Below are 17,818 nucleotides of genomic sequence, written 5' to 3' on the forward strand. Positions count from 1 at the left end.
TTATTTCTGCACTCATTTATAGCAATCAGCGGGAGATTATGCTTTGTAGCATAGATCTTCAAAAGTCCTCTCCAGAAGAAACAGATCTGACTCATGGTGCCTGCATTAGTGGAGTGTTTTGGTAGTGTGCTGCTTCTGTGGTCATTCTTGTTTGAGTTCGATAAACCTTTCTTTCTTGTCAACTGAGATGATGTGGTGTAAAGAAAATTGCTTTGTCCTTCAGCAGTAGCGTATGTAAGTGGAGGAGACAGGTTTTGCTATTTTTTACATGTTTGTTTATTTTGATGGAGAATTGTATATTTTTTTATAGCAATTGTATAATTATCTAGCCTTTTTCTCTGGGGAAAAATCTTTATAATTACTCCTTTCTGCCTTGTTTATTTATGCTCTCCTTTGCTGTTGATTATCCATGTTCTTGAAATCTTTCTTGACGTGGGCTTTTTAGAAGAGTAAGGATGAGGCAACAGACTGTAAGACTGTGGAGTACTGGCTTGTAAGCATTACCTCAATGCAAGTAAACATTAACAAATAGAAATTGTCCTAATTAACTAGCTTGCTGAGACTAATGCAGAATCTCAGATTCTTTAAGAAAGGCACTAAAGGCAGTGTGACTGGGTAGAGTCACTCCAGACCTAGGCAGTAGAGACTTGTCGTTTTATTTTTCCTTTAGTATCTCAAAAGTTGTGTCTTGGATTCTCCAGGTATTCAATGAGCAAAAACTTCAGCTGAGTTCACAGAGATGTCACAAGTGATGATTGCTGTAACACAGAAAATGTATCAATATGATGAAAACCAACACCGATTTCTTCTGACTTAATAAGTAATTGTTTGTGACTGTTTCCTAGTCTGATAACTGTGCTTGCTCAAAACAAACCAACAAACAAAAAACAGTGATGAGACCAGTTCTACAGGTTCGCATTGGTAGATCATGCAGCAGGCTTGCATTCATCTCATCAGTAGCTGCAAACTCTTCTTTAGAAATAGCAATGTTCTTCTGTATCTCTGGTATGTCATGCTGTTTTCCTCAGCATCTCCATTTCATCACTCTGTGAGTATATATGCATGCTGTATGTGTTTCCACGTGCATGTAACTGTTTTCATGTCTTAAAAGAACTTCTGTTCAAAGTCAATTTTCTAAATTAATATTAAGAGCATTGTAGATTTATGAATTATATACATTGAACAGTAACTGTTCCCAAACCTCAGCATTCTGTTGTCTGAGATTTTAATAGGGATTTTTGGGTCATTAAGTCAAAGGACAATAAGTCTATTGTTTGATAATCTGGTTATTTTGTGTGTCTGGCTTCATCAAAGAGATTCTTGTATTTCAGAGCCCAGTGTTTTCTGTGCTTGTCTTCAACACTTATTAAGTTTGACTTTACAATATCTCAGAAAAATAAATCAGCTTCAAATTCCTAATGTGATACAACTACCCTTGAAGAACTGAACTTCTTTTGTAATCAGATAGTTGTGCTGTGTAACACTGCACTGAAGGGAAACCTAACTGATTGCAGGAGTCTGTTGAAGTGCCATTTACCTGGGCCCATTGGCATCTAGCCCACCGGAGAGGTTTGATGAACTACTACTTTTAAAACTGAAACGTTCGTTGTCCCTTTACAATGTTTTATCTTGCTGCATCAAGTTTGGCTTGTCTACATTACAGAACTCCACTTTGGGAAGAAAGAGAAGCTGATACTGGGAAAGGATTTACATTGGCCCCCCGGTTTCACTGGCAGGTTCACAGCAATGTCTATGGAGCAGAAAGACGACTGTTTTCCCAAGTTTAAGAAAATTAGGTTTTCTTGCCACTGAGTGTGAACTCTGTACTTTCATTCACTTACCTCTTTCACATTTCCATCCCAGTAAATCATACTGGTGTCCATTCCAAACACCTTTCTCTTTTTCTGTGTTTACTGTGCACTAACCTGGAAGACATTTATGTTCATTGGTGTTTCTTCATGACTATTCATTTGTAGTTCTTCACATACTGTTGCTGGGAATAGATTTGTGATATATTTTAGGAATTCTGTCAGAGCTTTTCTCCCAATATAAGTAGATAGTACCTTACTGAACGAAAGCCAGTTATTGCCAAATAGGAGGGGAAAAAGTTGGTCAAAATAGTATGTGTTGTGTTTCATTACTTGTTTGTAAGCAACTTGCTTGATGCTAACTTGTTGAATAAAATGAGACAGGAGTGTAATGGAGCACCATTCATTTTGGATACAGGGATAAAAGTCTGACCAAATTTATTAAGAGTCTTTCTTGCTTCTTCTTCTGCTCACTGTGGAGGGAATATTTTGGTGTAGCCATTAAATGTCTTGTACGCGTCAAGGCAAAGGAAACTTGAAGTTCAAACTATAACTAATAAAGATTTTTATATAGTTGTGTTTGCTTTATTAAATAATAAAGATGTCCCTGATTTCACTGGCAGCACAGATGAGCAATGAAAGCTTCATGATTTTCATTAAAGTTGTCAGCAGAAAATATTGTAGCTATCAAAATATTAGCACTGAAAAATATGGAAAGGCTGGTTAAGGGCAGATGTAAGTTCTCACATACCATCTTTATGTAGTTAATAACAAATATGTATGTGTTATATATATTTTTTAAACAGCATGAAAGCATTTGTATATGTAAATTATGTAAATAGGTAAAATAAAACTTTGCAATCTCCAAAAAAACCCTACACCTTTCAGACTATCGCCATAGGGCTGATTGTTTCTTTTACTGAAATACCACCCACACCTATCTGCTTAGAAGCCCAGTGCTGACCAGTCTTCCACTTTGGTGTCTAAGGACCATCATTTCTGACCCTTTTTAGCAAGCGTAGAGGCTTCTTTCTCTGTTTAAGCAACACTAGGGCCATCCATAATTTTCAGGTGCTACTTTATTTACTGCTAGTTACTAGTTTTGACTAAAACAGTATTTTCTCATTTTCTTGGCTTGTTGTAAAGCTCCCTGAATTCTTGCTCGCTTTTTTTCCACAGGATGTCTCATATAAGTGAAATGTGGTGCTATCACTGGAAATGGAAGCTGCAGCACTGTCTCTCCTTGTTTACCATATATATTATATGCATGCAGCAAGCAGGTAAGTCAGCAAATTATCATCTTGCTTAAATAAATGGTCTAGGAGCCAAAGTCTTGATGACTAAGCATTATGATTACATATGACTGAATTATGTACAATATAATATTTTGATGAAAGTGGTGTGTTATAATTATCAGTTGTAATCTGATAGGTGTCATATTTTCTGCAATTGCCAAATTTTCTTTTTGGTTTTTTTTATAATTTTGCTGTTATTCCTTATTATTTTTTTCTTTGACTTTGTACTTTGAATTCTTTCATTTTGCTTATCCTTTGCTTTTACCTTGTTAATACCTACCTGTGTTTTGAATTTCTTCCAGCTGTTGAGTAACTGTGAGAAAACACGTAGTTCTTCCATTTTCCACAGCACTGTTTGTGCCTGTAGACTATGTATTCAGTAACCCTTCACTCTAGTTCAAAGCTGTAAAATAATTGTAGTGTGCTTATTATTTTTACACTCTTTTATGATTCAAGTAATAGAAACATTTCTCAGCAAGCTGTATGTACATAAGTCAATCATACACTGTAAAGAACAATCAGTTTAACCTTAACATCATCTTGGTCTGTAGTGACACTTGAGCACAGAATAATGTAACACATTCTGACTGTTTAAGGAAAACATATGAACAAGAGATTTCATTTACTAAATGTCTTTTCCTAACCCCCAGAGTGCAAAATATTGTAGGAGCTCCAGCTGCCCTGCTGGAAAAAACTCTGGAGTTGATTCTGGAGCATAAGAAAACTTTGGAGGAGCGTGTAGTGCTCAGCTAATTCCACATCAGATGGGCAGTTTTGCTGTTACAGACTTGCCATTGGAAAAGGGATTTTTTATATATAGAAAGAGTTTCTGCCTTTAATATTGTTTATTATTTACAGAAAAAGCAATGTAGTAGAAGTGCAGTAGCAGTTTCCAGCTTCTTGTCAATTTAATAGGTGTTTTCCATTTCCATTAAATTGTGTAGCCAGAAATGTACTTATGACCCAACTCTTATCCATGGCTCAGTTGGCCTTTGTATCCCTGTGTCATATATGCTCTTGGGCCATGCAGCTGCCATCCTCAGCATAAAGAGCAAAACCTGCTCTAATTCACAGCTGCTGTGGGCTGGTATCTGCTGACTAGAACATTAAGACCTAAAGACCATTAGTTTTTGCTAATTGCTCTTGATAAAAGTTTAGTTATTGAAAGTGCAGGTGACACAGCAAAAGTGAGTCCCATGATCCAGAAGGTCCTAGCCAGCATGCTGTGAGAGCAAAGCCAGCTACGAGCTTGTCTGTGCGTTTGGCTAATCGCAGCGAACCGTTGCTACCTGTGCTGGCACTGAACAAACAGATGGGTCAAAAGCCCCGTGCCAAACTTCCAAGATACACTTCTACAAAATAATAGATACCTCTGGCTAACTACTTCAGCAATGAAGTGGTTTGTGCCATTGGGCTGGTAAAAGCAGTGAAGTGTTCCAGATAATTGTGTCTCCTCCATTACAGTTACTGTCCGTGTCCCTTTCTCAGGAACTGATTTGGCATGTAGAAGGCTCAGAACCAGGTCTCTGATGGAAATCAGAGCAGAGACCCGAACCTGAGTCTTCCATATCTTAAATAAGTGCCCCTGGGGGCTTTTTCTTTCTTGCTTTGACTAGAAAATATTTGAAATCTTCAAAATTTCCAGTAAATAGGAAAAAAACATTTCCCTATCTTCCTGAATGATGAGCAGATAAATAAGGTATACTGGAAGCACCCAGGTTCAACAGACGAACGTTTGCTGTTCAGCAGTGAAAGAGATCATAGATAGTCTGCTGTTGATACTCGACTGAAATGAAAATGAGACATTTACCTTCACAGCAACCTGTCATTTGGCAGTACTTGCCTGTAGACCCTCAGGGTTCATGTTTCTTTTTATGTTGATGTAAAAGCATAGGTTACGCTGCAAAATGGAGTCTTTTCATCTGTTCTTTTTAACAGAGCAAGGCAGACAAGGTGGGAAAAACAGCTGTTCCTGCATTTTTTTATTTTGCGTTCTTAAGAGGTAATGGTCAATTTGGCTGTGGATTCATATGATATCCATAATCTCCCTGGCACCTTAAGTTTTACTGAAGTTACAGTAGAAATATCATAAAAACCTGATATTCATCCAGCTTTGCTAGTGAGCTGTAAACTTAGAAACCTATTGGGGCTTATTAAGCTTTGCCTAGAGGAGGTTGCATACAAGTGAGGAATTAAGATCGTCAGATACAGGTATTATGGATTATTTAAGGGGCTATTCTTAAGGATAAAAATATCAGTCATGCTGTGAAATCGAAAAAAAAGCAAAAGTAATAATTTTATAGTTTAACTTGAGAAGAACTACAGGACTTGGCCTGCTTTCTGAAGCAAAGCTTAGGAGGATTACACAGCAGAAAACTTAGAACAGGAGCAGGATGGTCCGTGAAAAGAATGTTTAGCCACAAACTGAGCAGTAAGGTACTGCCAAGCAGGTGCAGCAGTGGAGGGTAATCCCAAACTATAGGTCTGATACCTCAGAGGAATCAGTGGATGGACTCTGACACTTAACACAGAAAGAGAGAAAGAAATTATAAGAACAAAAAATACATTATAAAAGTATAATATGTACTTTACTTAAAATCTCAGCAGCCTTAACTGTTTTGGCAGACTGGCTTCAGGTCGTGTCTTGTGACATGGAGTAAGCAAATTGACAGGTTTCCATTCCCGTCTAGGGTAGATGTCCCTGATGGCCTTGAGTGAGTCATTTAGCTGTGCCTCAGTTTCCCTGCCTATATCGATGAGTGTATGTCTTGCCTCCCTTGTAAACAGCTTGCCTATCTTCCAGTCAACACACTGTACAGAAGCTGAGGTGTTAGAATGGTGGTGTTTTAAACAGAATTAGTTAAGTCTGCTTTTATCTGAGATTCAGACATTCCTAACTTCTTGTTTGTATGTACATTTCATTGGTTTCAGAGAGACCAAAAGAGAACAAAAAGAGTGAACAGAGTTCTGGAAAACATAACTAATGAGGGCAGACAGAAGGAACTAAGAAATTTTGGTCTAGAGTAGGCAGAAGGGGGAATGCATAATAATTTCGAGTATTTAAAGAGATAGCTGCAGTGGGAAGGAATAGACTGATCTTTCTGGACAGTTGAAAGGGCAAAAAGAATGGGTTTAAATTACAGCAAGATAAATGAGGGGAGGAAATCTCATCAGAAGGTATAGATAGCAGTGGAATAGGTTGCCAAGGAAGACTGGGGAATCTCAGTCCTTGAAAATGTATAGTAATACCTGCCAAAAGTGCTTTAAATCTATAGCCCTCTTCCCTTGGGGATGAGAAATAAGATTAGATGATTTCCAAAGTTCCCTAGTTCCTGTAGTCTTTGCCCTACAGAATCTAGGGCAAAGACTACAGGACTTAGCTCCTTAGTCTTTGCCCTATAGAATCTGTCTTGATTCAAAATCTGGGAAATGAGGAGATCCCTTGGAAATTACATTTCTCAGAATATGATGGTGCTTTTGCTGTGTCTATAAAACTATGTTGGTGTTTGTCCTGTTGCAATGGCCTCATTTTTATTTGAAATAAGGAAGCAGCAGTTTAGTATGTAAAGTAAAAATCGGTTGCTTCAGGCACATGTAACGTCACAAAAAGTGTTCAGTTTAATCTCCCCTTGCTTTTTGGCTTTTCTGCTCTCACAGTACAATATTTAAACATTAGACATTTTTCTATCTGTTGGTTTTGTCTAGGATCTATGTCGTAACCCAGGAGCAGAACTGGAGGTTTTTTGGTGACCTTAAGAGCAGATTCCAGTTTGCATAGTTACTTTCCAATCTATTTTTCAAGTGTCTTGTCAGTACTGGACTTCCATGAACACTTGCACACTTTGAGGAGATCACAACATCTTCATAAGAGTTTTTATCTTCTTCTGTCATCAATATATACATAATTGCATAAAAGTCAATAGGCGTTTTAAATTTTGACTACTATGCAACCGTATTTAGTTTTATTCAGGATGTGGAAAATATTTATTTTAATAAAGCCACGCATACATCTACAATTGTTATTACACTATTTCTGCGTTTTGCCCCATACTGCCATTATCACAGGATTACTATGACTGTAGCTAATGCTAGAGTGAGCATTTGTCCTTTCGTTCATCCAGCAGTAACGTGTATCGGTGTCTGTAGTCACATTTCCATGTTCTCAAAGGTCTTTAATCAATCCCCAGAAGCTCACCAAAGAGGAAATTTCGATTCTGTTGCAGTCCCTGAAATTTTAATTTCGTATTTTTAGTGGTGGTTCAAAGCAAAAAATCTGTGCTGCTTTTAATTCACCAAGAAAAAAGAGAGGTGAGAGCAAAGAACAAATCCGAAAGCAGGTCCTTCACCCTCATGGCTCGTAAGGGCCTCTAGTATAGGATCATCTTTGTCGGTTGTGCTCCTTCCTCGGGCCTGTGTGGGAAAAGGAGGGATCAAAGCCCTCTCTTATGCATGGGGGAGTTTCAGAGTGACCCTGCAGGCTCCGGAGCCTGCGGAGAGATGGGGAGGGGGTGTGGTGGAAGTACCGCCAGTGCCAGCCGTGCCAGCAGCGAGAGTCGGTCACATCGCCGTCTCGGAAAACGGGCTGGGTTGTACCGCCAGCAGCCCGAGTAAGGAGGTGTGTTTTTTCACCACGGATCCGAGACTGCCTACCCCAGACGAGGGCCAAAGATGCTGTCGCCGAGCAAATGGTGAAAGGGTTGTCAGCACGTTCGCTTATCTTCCCCTTTCTTACCGCGTGCGCAGCAAGAACCGGAGTGCCAAGGCGTTAAGCCCGTCAGTCAGCGCAGCCCTCGCGGCCAGCAGCGAGGCAGGGCGTGATTTTACGGCGTCACTACCGGCGCTGTGCGGAGCTTCTCCCGTGGCGTCCCCGGGGTGGGAACAGGCGCATGTGTACGATTGCGGAGCAGGGTGGATGTGACTCGGTGTTGTCCCTGGCTCAGGCATGGAAATTCACGTTTCTAAACATCATGGAAAAACTCAGAAAACCTGAAAAGTTTGAAAAACGTATTCAGTCTGGCGGTCTCTTTCCTTATGCAGGCATGCATACCTCATGTGTGGTTGAGAGATTAGTTGGAAGGAATCTGGGTATTTAATGAATAGCTCCAAAGTATTTTTATCCTTTCCCCTTTCTCTGTAAGTCGTCTTTTATATTTTAATGTAGCTTAAGCAAAACAAATCTAAAGCAATCCTTTGTGTTCTGTTTAATATCTAAATTTCTGATGGCTTGAGGCATGTGTTTAGAATTTACGTTCATATAAATCTTGCAAAGAAGAAGTTGCTAGTTGGCTTTCTTGTATTTCCTTTAGTTGACAGTTTGCTAAAGTAAAACTAAATCACTGTTGGAATGAATTTCACAGGAAGCTGCCTCTCATTACCTCTATTTACTTTTCTAGCTATAATTTTTTTGACGGTGCTGATAATCCTTTTCCCTAAAGTGTTTGGACCGCATCGCATTAACCATAACAATATTGTCTTAAAAGCACCGTGATTTCCACCCCCCCTCTGATATGCACCTTTGGCCAAACCAAATGGAATGTGGTCAAACATCGCAGAAATTCAGACCTGACTAGGCCTTCGTCTTAGAGGGTCTCTGCACCTTTATTAAAGATAGGCTAAATAATGTACCTTTCTCTAAAGAATATACCTTTAAAGAAGGAATATACCTTTCACCAAAGGGCGTATCTTCATGACCTGTACATTTCTAGAATCTGTTGATGATTTATTTTTGCCTCGTTTTTTTTCTGTTCACTGTTAAAAATTGAAAACATAGCCAAATGATAATTTGCCTCATTGTCAATATTGTTTATGACAACAGACAATAAAGGTATCTAGCTCAGTGGTATATCCCACAATAACCCCAAAATGACTTGTGGCCAAGTGGACTGTGCTTTACAAAAGGCTGCTTCTGGTAGAGGTTATTATGTAAAGAAATTCATTCTTTATGGTATTTGTTGGTTGCTTTCGGTAAAGTGAATGAACATTTTAGAAGAAAATCTCTCACTAGAAGACTTAAGTCTTTGAGAATGTCACTTTTTTCTCTTGTGGATTAGTAGTGTGAGAAATGTTGCATCATTAAGTGAAAGTCTTAGCTAGGGATAGAACAGTTTTCCATGTAAAAGTTCCTTACACATAAATCTAGCAGTCCTGTGACTTGCATTTTAGTATGTATTACAGTGAATACAGAGTAATTAATATGGTTGATTTCATATACCAGTGAACCTTTTGGAAATAAATGATTACTACTGTAAAGTCCACGTTTTTCATTTAATAAGAAGTGGTGATCCTGCAGATTTTGGATGATATTGTTATGCCCATGACTGTTTTGCTAGAATATTGGATTTGTTTAGTTAATGAGATTGATCAAGTGATTTGCATAAAGTGTAACATGTAAATGTTCACTAGATCAAAGCCCCAGTTATCACTGTCTGATAATTGCAATGTTAACATTTGCATTTTTGTTACAACCACAGCACAGAGATGTCTGAGATAGATATACTTACCCTGTGGTTTATGTATGGACAATACTAAAATGAAGAAAAACACACATGACTTTTACTTTACAAGGATTCGAAAAAATGAAATGAAGGAATTTTAGCTACAATTTAGTAAGGTACTGAGAAATAAGAAAACCCACCTGGAAAATCACATTCCTTGTTAAAATTGTGTATAGAAATACCTCTGATTAAACAGTTCACCCGTACTGCTTCAGAATTTCTTCCACTCATAGTGGAAGAAAAAATTTCTCTCCCATGAGAGGAAACTAAAGTATCTCAGCTATAGACTGTAAACATTTTCTTAGCTAAAATATTAGTGTGATAATGATAACTTACATCAGAGAAGTACATCCCTTACTGTGACTCACTGAACCAGAACTACTTTTCCTGCCCTAAATATAATACTTGAGGCACTCATATCAAGGGAAGGCAGAGCTTTCAGAATCACCTCTTGTTTTGTCTGGGTTCAGTGCTCACTGGTCTGCTCAGTTCCTGTAAATGACAGAGTAGGCTCTAACTCCTGCTGCAGTACAGGAAAATTAAGTGCATAATTCACAGTTAGGGTTCTGCTTATGTGGTCAGACCTCTGGGTATCATTCACACTAGTTCATTTTGCCGGCTTTCTCTTGAAGAATCAAGCCACTTGTCACTCTAAACCCATTTCCAGTCATTATTTTTTGATACCACTATGAACTTGTATTCCTTTTTTTCTCAGCTTTCATTTTGTAGTTTTTACCCTATTGTCTGTGCTACTGGGACAACAGCAGCTTGAGCAGTGTGTTGGCTGTTTTCAATTTGTTAGCTGAAAAAAATTTTGCTAATTGTCCTCAAGATTTCAGCCCCCGAACACATGCTCACCAATTCCCATTCTGTGAATTTCCCCTTTGGTAATTTCTCAACATCTTTTCAGTTATTTACTGGTTTGTCCAAATTCCAGCGTAGCAAATAGTCACTTTCGACAAGAGAGGCCACCGCAGTGGTAACTCAGATTGCTCAATACTCCAAAACTACAGTTATATCAATTGAGATGTAACATGCTTAATATTCTACAGAAGTGTCAGTATGGCATATTTTCACAGTACATATTTTCTGAAAGTTCTTGTAGACTGAAAAAGCGTGTGTTCGAAAATCTTTTGCTCAGTTGAAGAGTGGCAGAATGTTAGTTCCCACTCTTGAAACCACTTGTTTTCTGGATATCCCCAAAGCAGTCTAACTGTCTTGCAGTACACTGTAAAACAACTGCTTTTTTCAGGGCTAAATAACTGGAAGAGCTAGCCCTTGCAGAACAGTGTAGATCGGTGAAAAGATCATCACACAGCTAATCTAATTTTTGAAAGGAGACAATGCGATCAGAGTTTTTCCAATTCCAACTTTTTCCCTCATGAATATGCTTCTTAATGGGTGTCAGACAGAAAACTGCAACTCCCTGTCTTGAACAGAGTTTGTTCTGTTCACATGCATGGTCTGGCTTCTCACAGCTCTTCTCATTAAGAGCTGTGCAGTGACAAATCCATACTATGAAGCTGAAGTCATTTTTTTTTTGTCAGAACTTGCTTTTTAGGTGGAGAAAAAGACCTCATGGTTGAAGTTATCTCAGAGGCATTTGTACAAGTGACACAGTCCTCTGATTTTTTTTTTTTTTTTTTTGTTCGTTTTGTTTTGTGGTGTGAGGAGTGAGGGGAAGTAGGTTTGTTTCTCATGGTCTTGAATTTACAGGCTTCTAAGTGGGTTTAAATTCTAAATCTTCTACTGTTTTTTCTTCTAATTCTGTGTCTAAATATTTTCCAATTCCAAAGTATGTTAATCATATAGCATAGTGTTCTTTAGAGAAATTGGAAGTATACCGGGAATGCTGAAATCGCCTTGCCTGCTGAGTCATTAAACATACACAAAGGAACGTTAATATTGTGTCTTTTTGTACTGAAATCTAAAATAACTAAGAGGTTTCATGCTGAGTGTGAGTGTCCACCTATCCAATATTCTGAACAACAAATTGCCCAAATTGTATTCAACTCATCTTGGATTTTAACTTTGGTTTAAAGAATTGTTATGTTCCAAGAAACCGCATCTGTAATGTACATACAAAAATAAAAGGGTGAAATGCTGGTGTTGAACAAAGGCATCGTTCGTAGAATAAGCAGAAGTTGTGGGGTTTTTAAAAAACAAAATATTGTTTGACTGATAAAAATATTTAAAGGAAGTGTAACTATAAAAACTATGAGCCCCCTCCCTTCCATGTGTGAGCCTGGTACATCAGATGTGCTGTGCGCACCAGCTGCTCTGGTTACAACTTTTATTATATAACCGGTTTATAAAATGTAGGCGTTTTTCTTTGACCTGTGCGGTTTTGGCAGTATATTGTTTCCATGATGTCTGGGGGTTTTTTTATCTTGTTTTGAACAGGGTATGCTTCTGCTAAAATCTTGCCACTGGAAGTGGCAAAGACGCTGTGTAGCAGCAGTGCCACCAGTCAGGGCTTCCCCCTCTCTGTCTCTGCATATGGGGAATTAGTCTTCTGTTAAGTGGTTATTTCACTGCGTTACGAATGAATTGCATTTAACCCTTCCATGTTCCCAGAAGGGTCTAAGTGGAAGTCAAAATGGTAGAATTAGCATTGGTACAATAATGAATTTGTCTCCCTGGTGCCATGTGGCGATCAGAAGATGGTACTGAGGATTAAAAAGGCAAACATCTCTCCCTGTATACAGTCTCCCTCTAATAAAATCTGTGTGTATTTTTCATATGTGGGCAATACCACATGTGTGGTTTCTAAATCCTTTGCCAAACACTAGTAACTTAGAAGTTACCTGCAAATAATATTTGTCTGGCTTAGTCTTTAGTTTGGGGTGGTTTTCTTCCCCCTGTTGTCAGCACTGTTGATGTATGTGATACAAGTATTCTCTTTTAGGCAACTCTTGTAGTTACTGACTCCTTTGAGTACTACCCTTAACAAAAGTATGTGAAGTTGTTCTATATTGTTTATAGCATATCAGAATTGAGTGACTGGCAGTTGAATTAGATAATCAATAGCTGAACCCACGATCTTAGGAAAAAAATTGCCCATTTTCTTGTGTTTGGCTGGATAAACCTTTTCTGAATAGCACCTTCTATAGCAATGGAATGTATCAGATGCCAGAAATGTATCTGAGAAGAGTCCATTTTTTAAAGCTATTGTTTTCAATAGCTTTATCATCTTAATCAGTTTTCTAATGTAATAAATATTCTAAATTTGAAGGATAAAATTACAATGTTAATTTTAAAATTTTAACATCTTATTTCTGAAAAGAATTTTCTTAAATAAAAAGTTTTTTTGCAAGAAAGTAAAGAAAAATAACTCTTACTAACAACATGATTGAAAAATAATAAAATAAAGTCATAGCAACCATGCCATTTGCTTTTTTATGCTTAGGAATGGTGAAGTTGAGACAGATCTGCTTTAACCTTGAAATAGTTTTGCATAGGTTTTGGAATAAGATATGAAGAAACTCTTCAGTAAATGTTCAGCTCTGTATAGTCTGGTGGTTCCTCCATTTTTAACTGGATTGCATAACATTGATTTTACTGGGTCCCACCAAAGTCAGTGCAAGTTTTACTGTCCCCTTGAATAGGAGCCAAGATACATCACCTTTGAGCATTTTGGAAAATCCCTCCCCAAATGTCCAAATAGAAACTCTTTGGAAGTTGGTGTCTTGGCCAAAGAGTGTTGTTACGTCAGAGGAAGCCGAAGTTCTGCCCCGTGCCTTTAACAGATTTAACTTGCGTGGTGCTGCGGCATTGCTGTTCGGTGCTCGGAAAGGAAAAAGTGAAAGAAGAGCTGCTGTGTATGCTTGGCAGCGATTATATGTTGTAACTTGTGTGGTTTTTGTCTGCAGATTACTGTGATCTCACCCAGTAACGCTTGAAATGGAAGAGGGTTTTGTATTCTGCTTTTTGTCTGTGTAATCCCCGTGTCATGTGAATCCTGATTTGGTACTTAAGAATTGACTTGAGCTCCAGCAAAAAGCTCAAATGCACAAACTCTCCTGGAAGGACTGATACTGAAAATTTTTTTTTCTTCCAGCACTCTTCATGCTTTAGGCAGGGCTCTGTACCATTTGCAGGCTTGGAGCACCTCAGATTCCCAGAGATTCAGTGGGAAACGAGCATTATCAGCAATTCCAAAAACTGAGCCGAGGAGAAGACAGCATTTTTGCTCTATCACCCTCTTCTCAGCTAAGTTCTTTGCATCCTGTTGGGGATTTTTTTTTAACTGGCAGAGCAAGTTATTGAACAATCATGTGTCCAGACATCCACTCCTGTTTCTACCTACCCATCCATCCATAATCTGCCTGGTTTTTAATCCTGACACAGAGAGGAAAGCTTTCTTTTTTCTCTTTAAATTGATTGCTTTTGATTATAGTGGCATGATAGTTTTTTTGAGCTTTCCTCATATTTTACTGTAGTGTGTGTGTTTCTACTGAGAAGACAGCTCAGCCTGGCCAGAGTTTTAATCTTTAGGGTGAGGTCTGCAGTGCTTCTTATCTTAATCAGCTATTGTGTTTATTTACTTGAAATATGTGAAAATCTGAAAAAACATCTATTATCAGGGATCAGGCCCAACTAAAAAAAAAAAATAAATCTGGTCTTTCAGCAATTCATGGTATTTCACATTAGATTTCTATTAGCTTTCCTTTCAGAATTCATTGTAAGGAATGATACAATGACAGCAGAATGGAAAATAAACTTGCATATTTTAAAAACAAAAAAGGTGTTAAACTAGAATTTGGTCATCAAAACATTAAATTTGTGAGTCACAAGCATAAATTACTTAAAAGCAGTTGGTGAAAATTAAAGGAAGCTTTTTTTTTATTTCCAAGAAGCTCTTCTGTGGTACTTGCAATCTGTTCCTTATAGTTTGTCGTAATTTAGTTGTCTTTATGTTTGTAGTTCAGTTTTTTTTATATTGGCCCTTACAATAGTTCTCATAAACAGTCCTCATTAGTCCTTTTATATCATTCTTCCTGAAACTTGTAGTGTTGAAGTGTGGACTTAGAAGTATGTATACAAATATCATAATAATCAAATGCTATGCAAGTAGCCAAGGTAGTCCATACATTCAAAAAAGAGTTACCTGCAATGCAGGGAGAAAATCTGCGTCATTAGATACCATTGTTGGGCTATACTCATCCATTTGTCAACAATTATGAAAAACACCAAAGACCAATATGCTCAGTCTAAACACAGATCTAGTGAATATGTTCCTATATGGATGTTTCCTGGTGTTATGGTGTATATTACACAGAGTTTTCAGTAAGATTAGCAATTTACCTGCTATGTTTTCAAAGTTACAATGCAACTCCATGAGGGTTGTCCCCTTAAAGTTATCATATAATTGCTAAATAGTAATAATGGTGGTATTTCATTATTTTTCTCCATGTGATGTGATCTTTCATAAATAAACTAGTACTCGTTAGCATCATCATATCTCACTGGAAAGATACCATCTGCTTGTAGGATTGGCCATTACCCTGTGCTTGTGTACTGCCATCAATAATGTACTTGACTTCTTCTTTGGCACTGCTTTAAAAATACAATTAATATAAATTATACGTGAAAAAAAAGGACTGACAAATGTCTATAAAACATTACACCTTTATGATGTAACTTAAACTTTAACACAGGAAAATGTTGAGCTAAACTTTTGGAACAGGTTAAAGACAAATATTCATATGGAAACACATTAACGTGTATATTTGGATTGTGCAGGCAGATCTCCTGTACTGTCTGTGAGCGCTGACAGATTTCTAAGTCTAGCCCAACAGCACAGAGCCTTTGTCCACACTTTATATAAATTATGTCCTTGAGTATGGGCTGCTCTCGTCATGGAAAAATATATCTGTATGAGACTTGAATGAATAATGTTTTTTGTTGTGAACACCTTTTTATCAGCAACTGTATGAGAGGTTTGAATGAATATCCATGCTTCCAATTACATATAGGCTTTGCCATTTCCCTGTAATTTATCTTTATTAATTATGACACAATACATTTATTTCTGAAATTTCACATGCTATTAAATGACTCTTTACTTGTCTGTTACTGCTTTAAAGTAACGCAACCCTTCATTCCTACCAATTCTGACAAAGAATAAGACTTTTAAAAATTTTTTTATTGTTTACTTTCCAATCATTTCCTGTCTTACGTGGAGGTGAGGAGAAGATTGGGAGTCAGCTAGTGAACAGAAACAGGAATGATAATCTAGAATCAGCACTTGCTACTACTTTTGTTGAAATGTCGGGAGACCTCTGTGGTGGAAATAAAGGCATAAACCACTAGTGTAGGCTTCCTTTGATTGTCACACAATGGCGCTTTTCAAAGTTTGACTTATTTTAGATAACAGAAGAAAGCCATAGGGAGAATATACTATAAAGTAAATACTAATGCTGGAGAGGTGGCAATTCAATAATTTGGAAATAACAGAACTGAAGAATTCAGGTTGCCTATGGAATTTTCCATTTTCACATCCACCAGGATGATGGAGGTTTTAATTACAAAGCCGCCTGCTTTTTGTCATTGGCCACCAGCTTTGTACGGAGTGGAGATGCTATGAGGCTGAAAACAGACATGGATTTTAGGCCTTTGCTTAATGTGTGGCCAGAGCTAGAACATGTATGCTAAATGAGGCATTGTATTTCAAGAGGGTCTCATGGCTAGGACAATTGAATGATGTGATAGAAAACTAAATGCTGTCTCCGACTCTGGGCTGCTAGGGGCTGCAGAGCAAATGATTTTCATGGCTGTCTTTCGGCACGGAAAATGAGACACATTAATTTGAAGCTATAGAGTGATTTGCATCTATAATTGCAGCTGAAGTGAATAGGAACCGTGATTATATTAACCTCTATACAGTGGCACAAATCGTGAATAAATGAGGTCCCACGTGTCTGAAATTAGACACCTAATGTCAGATTCTGGTCTTGATATTCCCCAAGTCCCCTTCTATAAAATGAAGTAAGAATACTTCTTCCCTCATAGTCATATTGTAAGCTTTTGATTAATAACTGTTGGAGAAACATTCAAGTGTTGCACTAATGAACACCACAGAAGCGCTCACAAGGAAATCAGTGATTCTGTCTCAGGAGAGGACTGGAATTGCTGCAAGGCTGCGGGTCACACATCAAAGAATGGAGGTAAAGCAGTCTACTGAAAAGTTGCTTACTGCATGGGATTTGTCCTTCCTGTGCACTGAATGAGGTCCTGCAAAACCAGCAGTGTGTGATTATGTAATTGAAGATTTTTTTTCAATTATTTATGCACAAAGGCCAGAGGAAGGTTAACTCTGGCATTTCTCAGACTTTAAGAGTCCTTCATTGTGCAACCCTAATGGTGTCTGCGTGTTGCTGGGAGTGGTTTATAACATCGGGATGTGTGTGTATTTGCAAATACAGATACAATTACTGTTAAAGATGCTTACTTAGAGTTTTAATTTAACCCAGATGCAGAGCAGAAAGCCTTGTTAACAAAATGTTATTTACTTATTTTTCTCGTTTCATTCGTTTTCACTTAATCAGGATGTTCTCCACCGTTATTTTTGAGACTGTTTAAGGAAGCTGAGATTGACAGTGATTGGAGTAATCAAGCCACTTCACTGTGAAGCAATTTCCTCAGGAGTAGAAGAACTTTCCTTTTAATTTAATTATTTATTGTGGCCTTTGAATGACCCAGCAGTTAGAACAATAGCAACCTGGTTCTGTACAACCTATGTAACACCAGAACGTATTATTTCATCATGAAAAAGAAAAGGAACAGAGAGGTATTCTGTTGTAAAACTTCTACATGTTACTATTACTTCTAAGACTTTTTTTTTTTCGCCTTTTCAATTTTTTATTTCATCCATAACTTCAAGGGGATTTCTGGTTACATATTTGAAATACATCCTTTCCTCATCTTCCCCAGTATTCTTTCCAGGGCAATACTGTGCACAGGGATTTTTTTGGCAGTGAGTGTGTTCGTTGGGGTTTTTTTTAAGGCACTGTAATTCTTAGTTTATTGATGATTGATTTATATTGCCCTGCTGGAAAAAGAAAACAAAAGACTTTGCGTTTGGAACAGGGGAGTCAGTGTTACATTTGCCAAAAGAGAAACAAGAACACATCCATCTATAGAAGAGATGTTAAGGCTTCTATTTCTGCAGTGTTAGTTTCTGGAGGAGCACTTGGTGAATGTTGGAGTCTGGATGAGT

At 37.8% G+C, this 17,818-nt stretch overlaps 1 protein-coding gene across 1 annotated transcript in view; it reads left to right on the top strand.

The window, feature by feature from the left end:
- Positions 1 to 2,987: 2,987 nt before the first annotated feature.
- ADGRG6 (adhesion G protein-coupled receptor G6) overlaps positions 2,988 to 17,818 on the top strand; it is a gene marked incomplete at its 3' end in the record, with an annotated part of 106,650 nt that continues 91,819 nt past the window's right edge. The window contains exon 1 of the mRNA XM_081998398.1: positions 2,988 to 3,088. Coding sequence (XP_081854524.1) covers positions 2,989 to 3,088 — 100 coding nt within the window. The 5' untranslated portion in view covers position 2,988. The remainder of the gene's footprint in view (positions 3,089 to 17,818) is intronic.

Source organism: Phaethon aethereus (assembly GCF_964289735.1).
Source record: "Phaethon aethereus genome assembly, chromosome: 3".
Lineage (NCBI taxonomy): Eukaryota > Metazoa > Chordata > Aves > Phaethontiformes > Phaethontidae > Phaethon > Phaethon aethereus.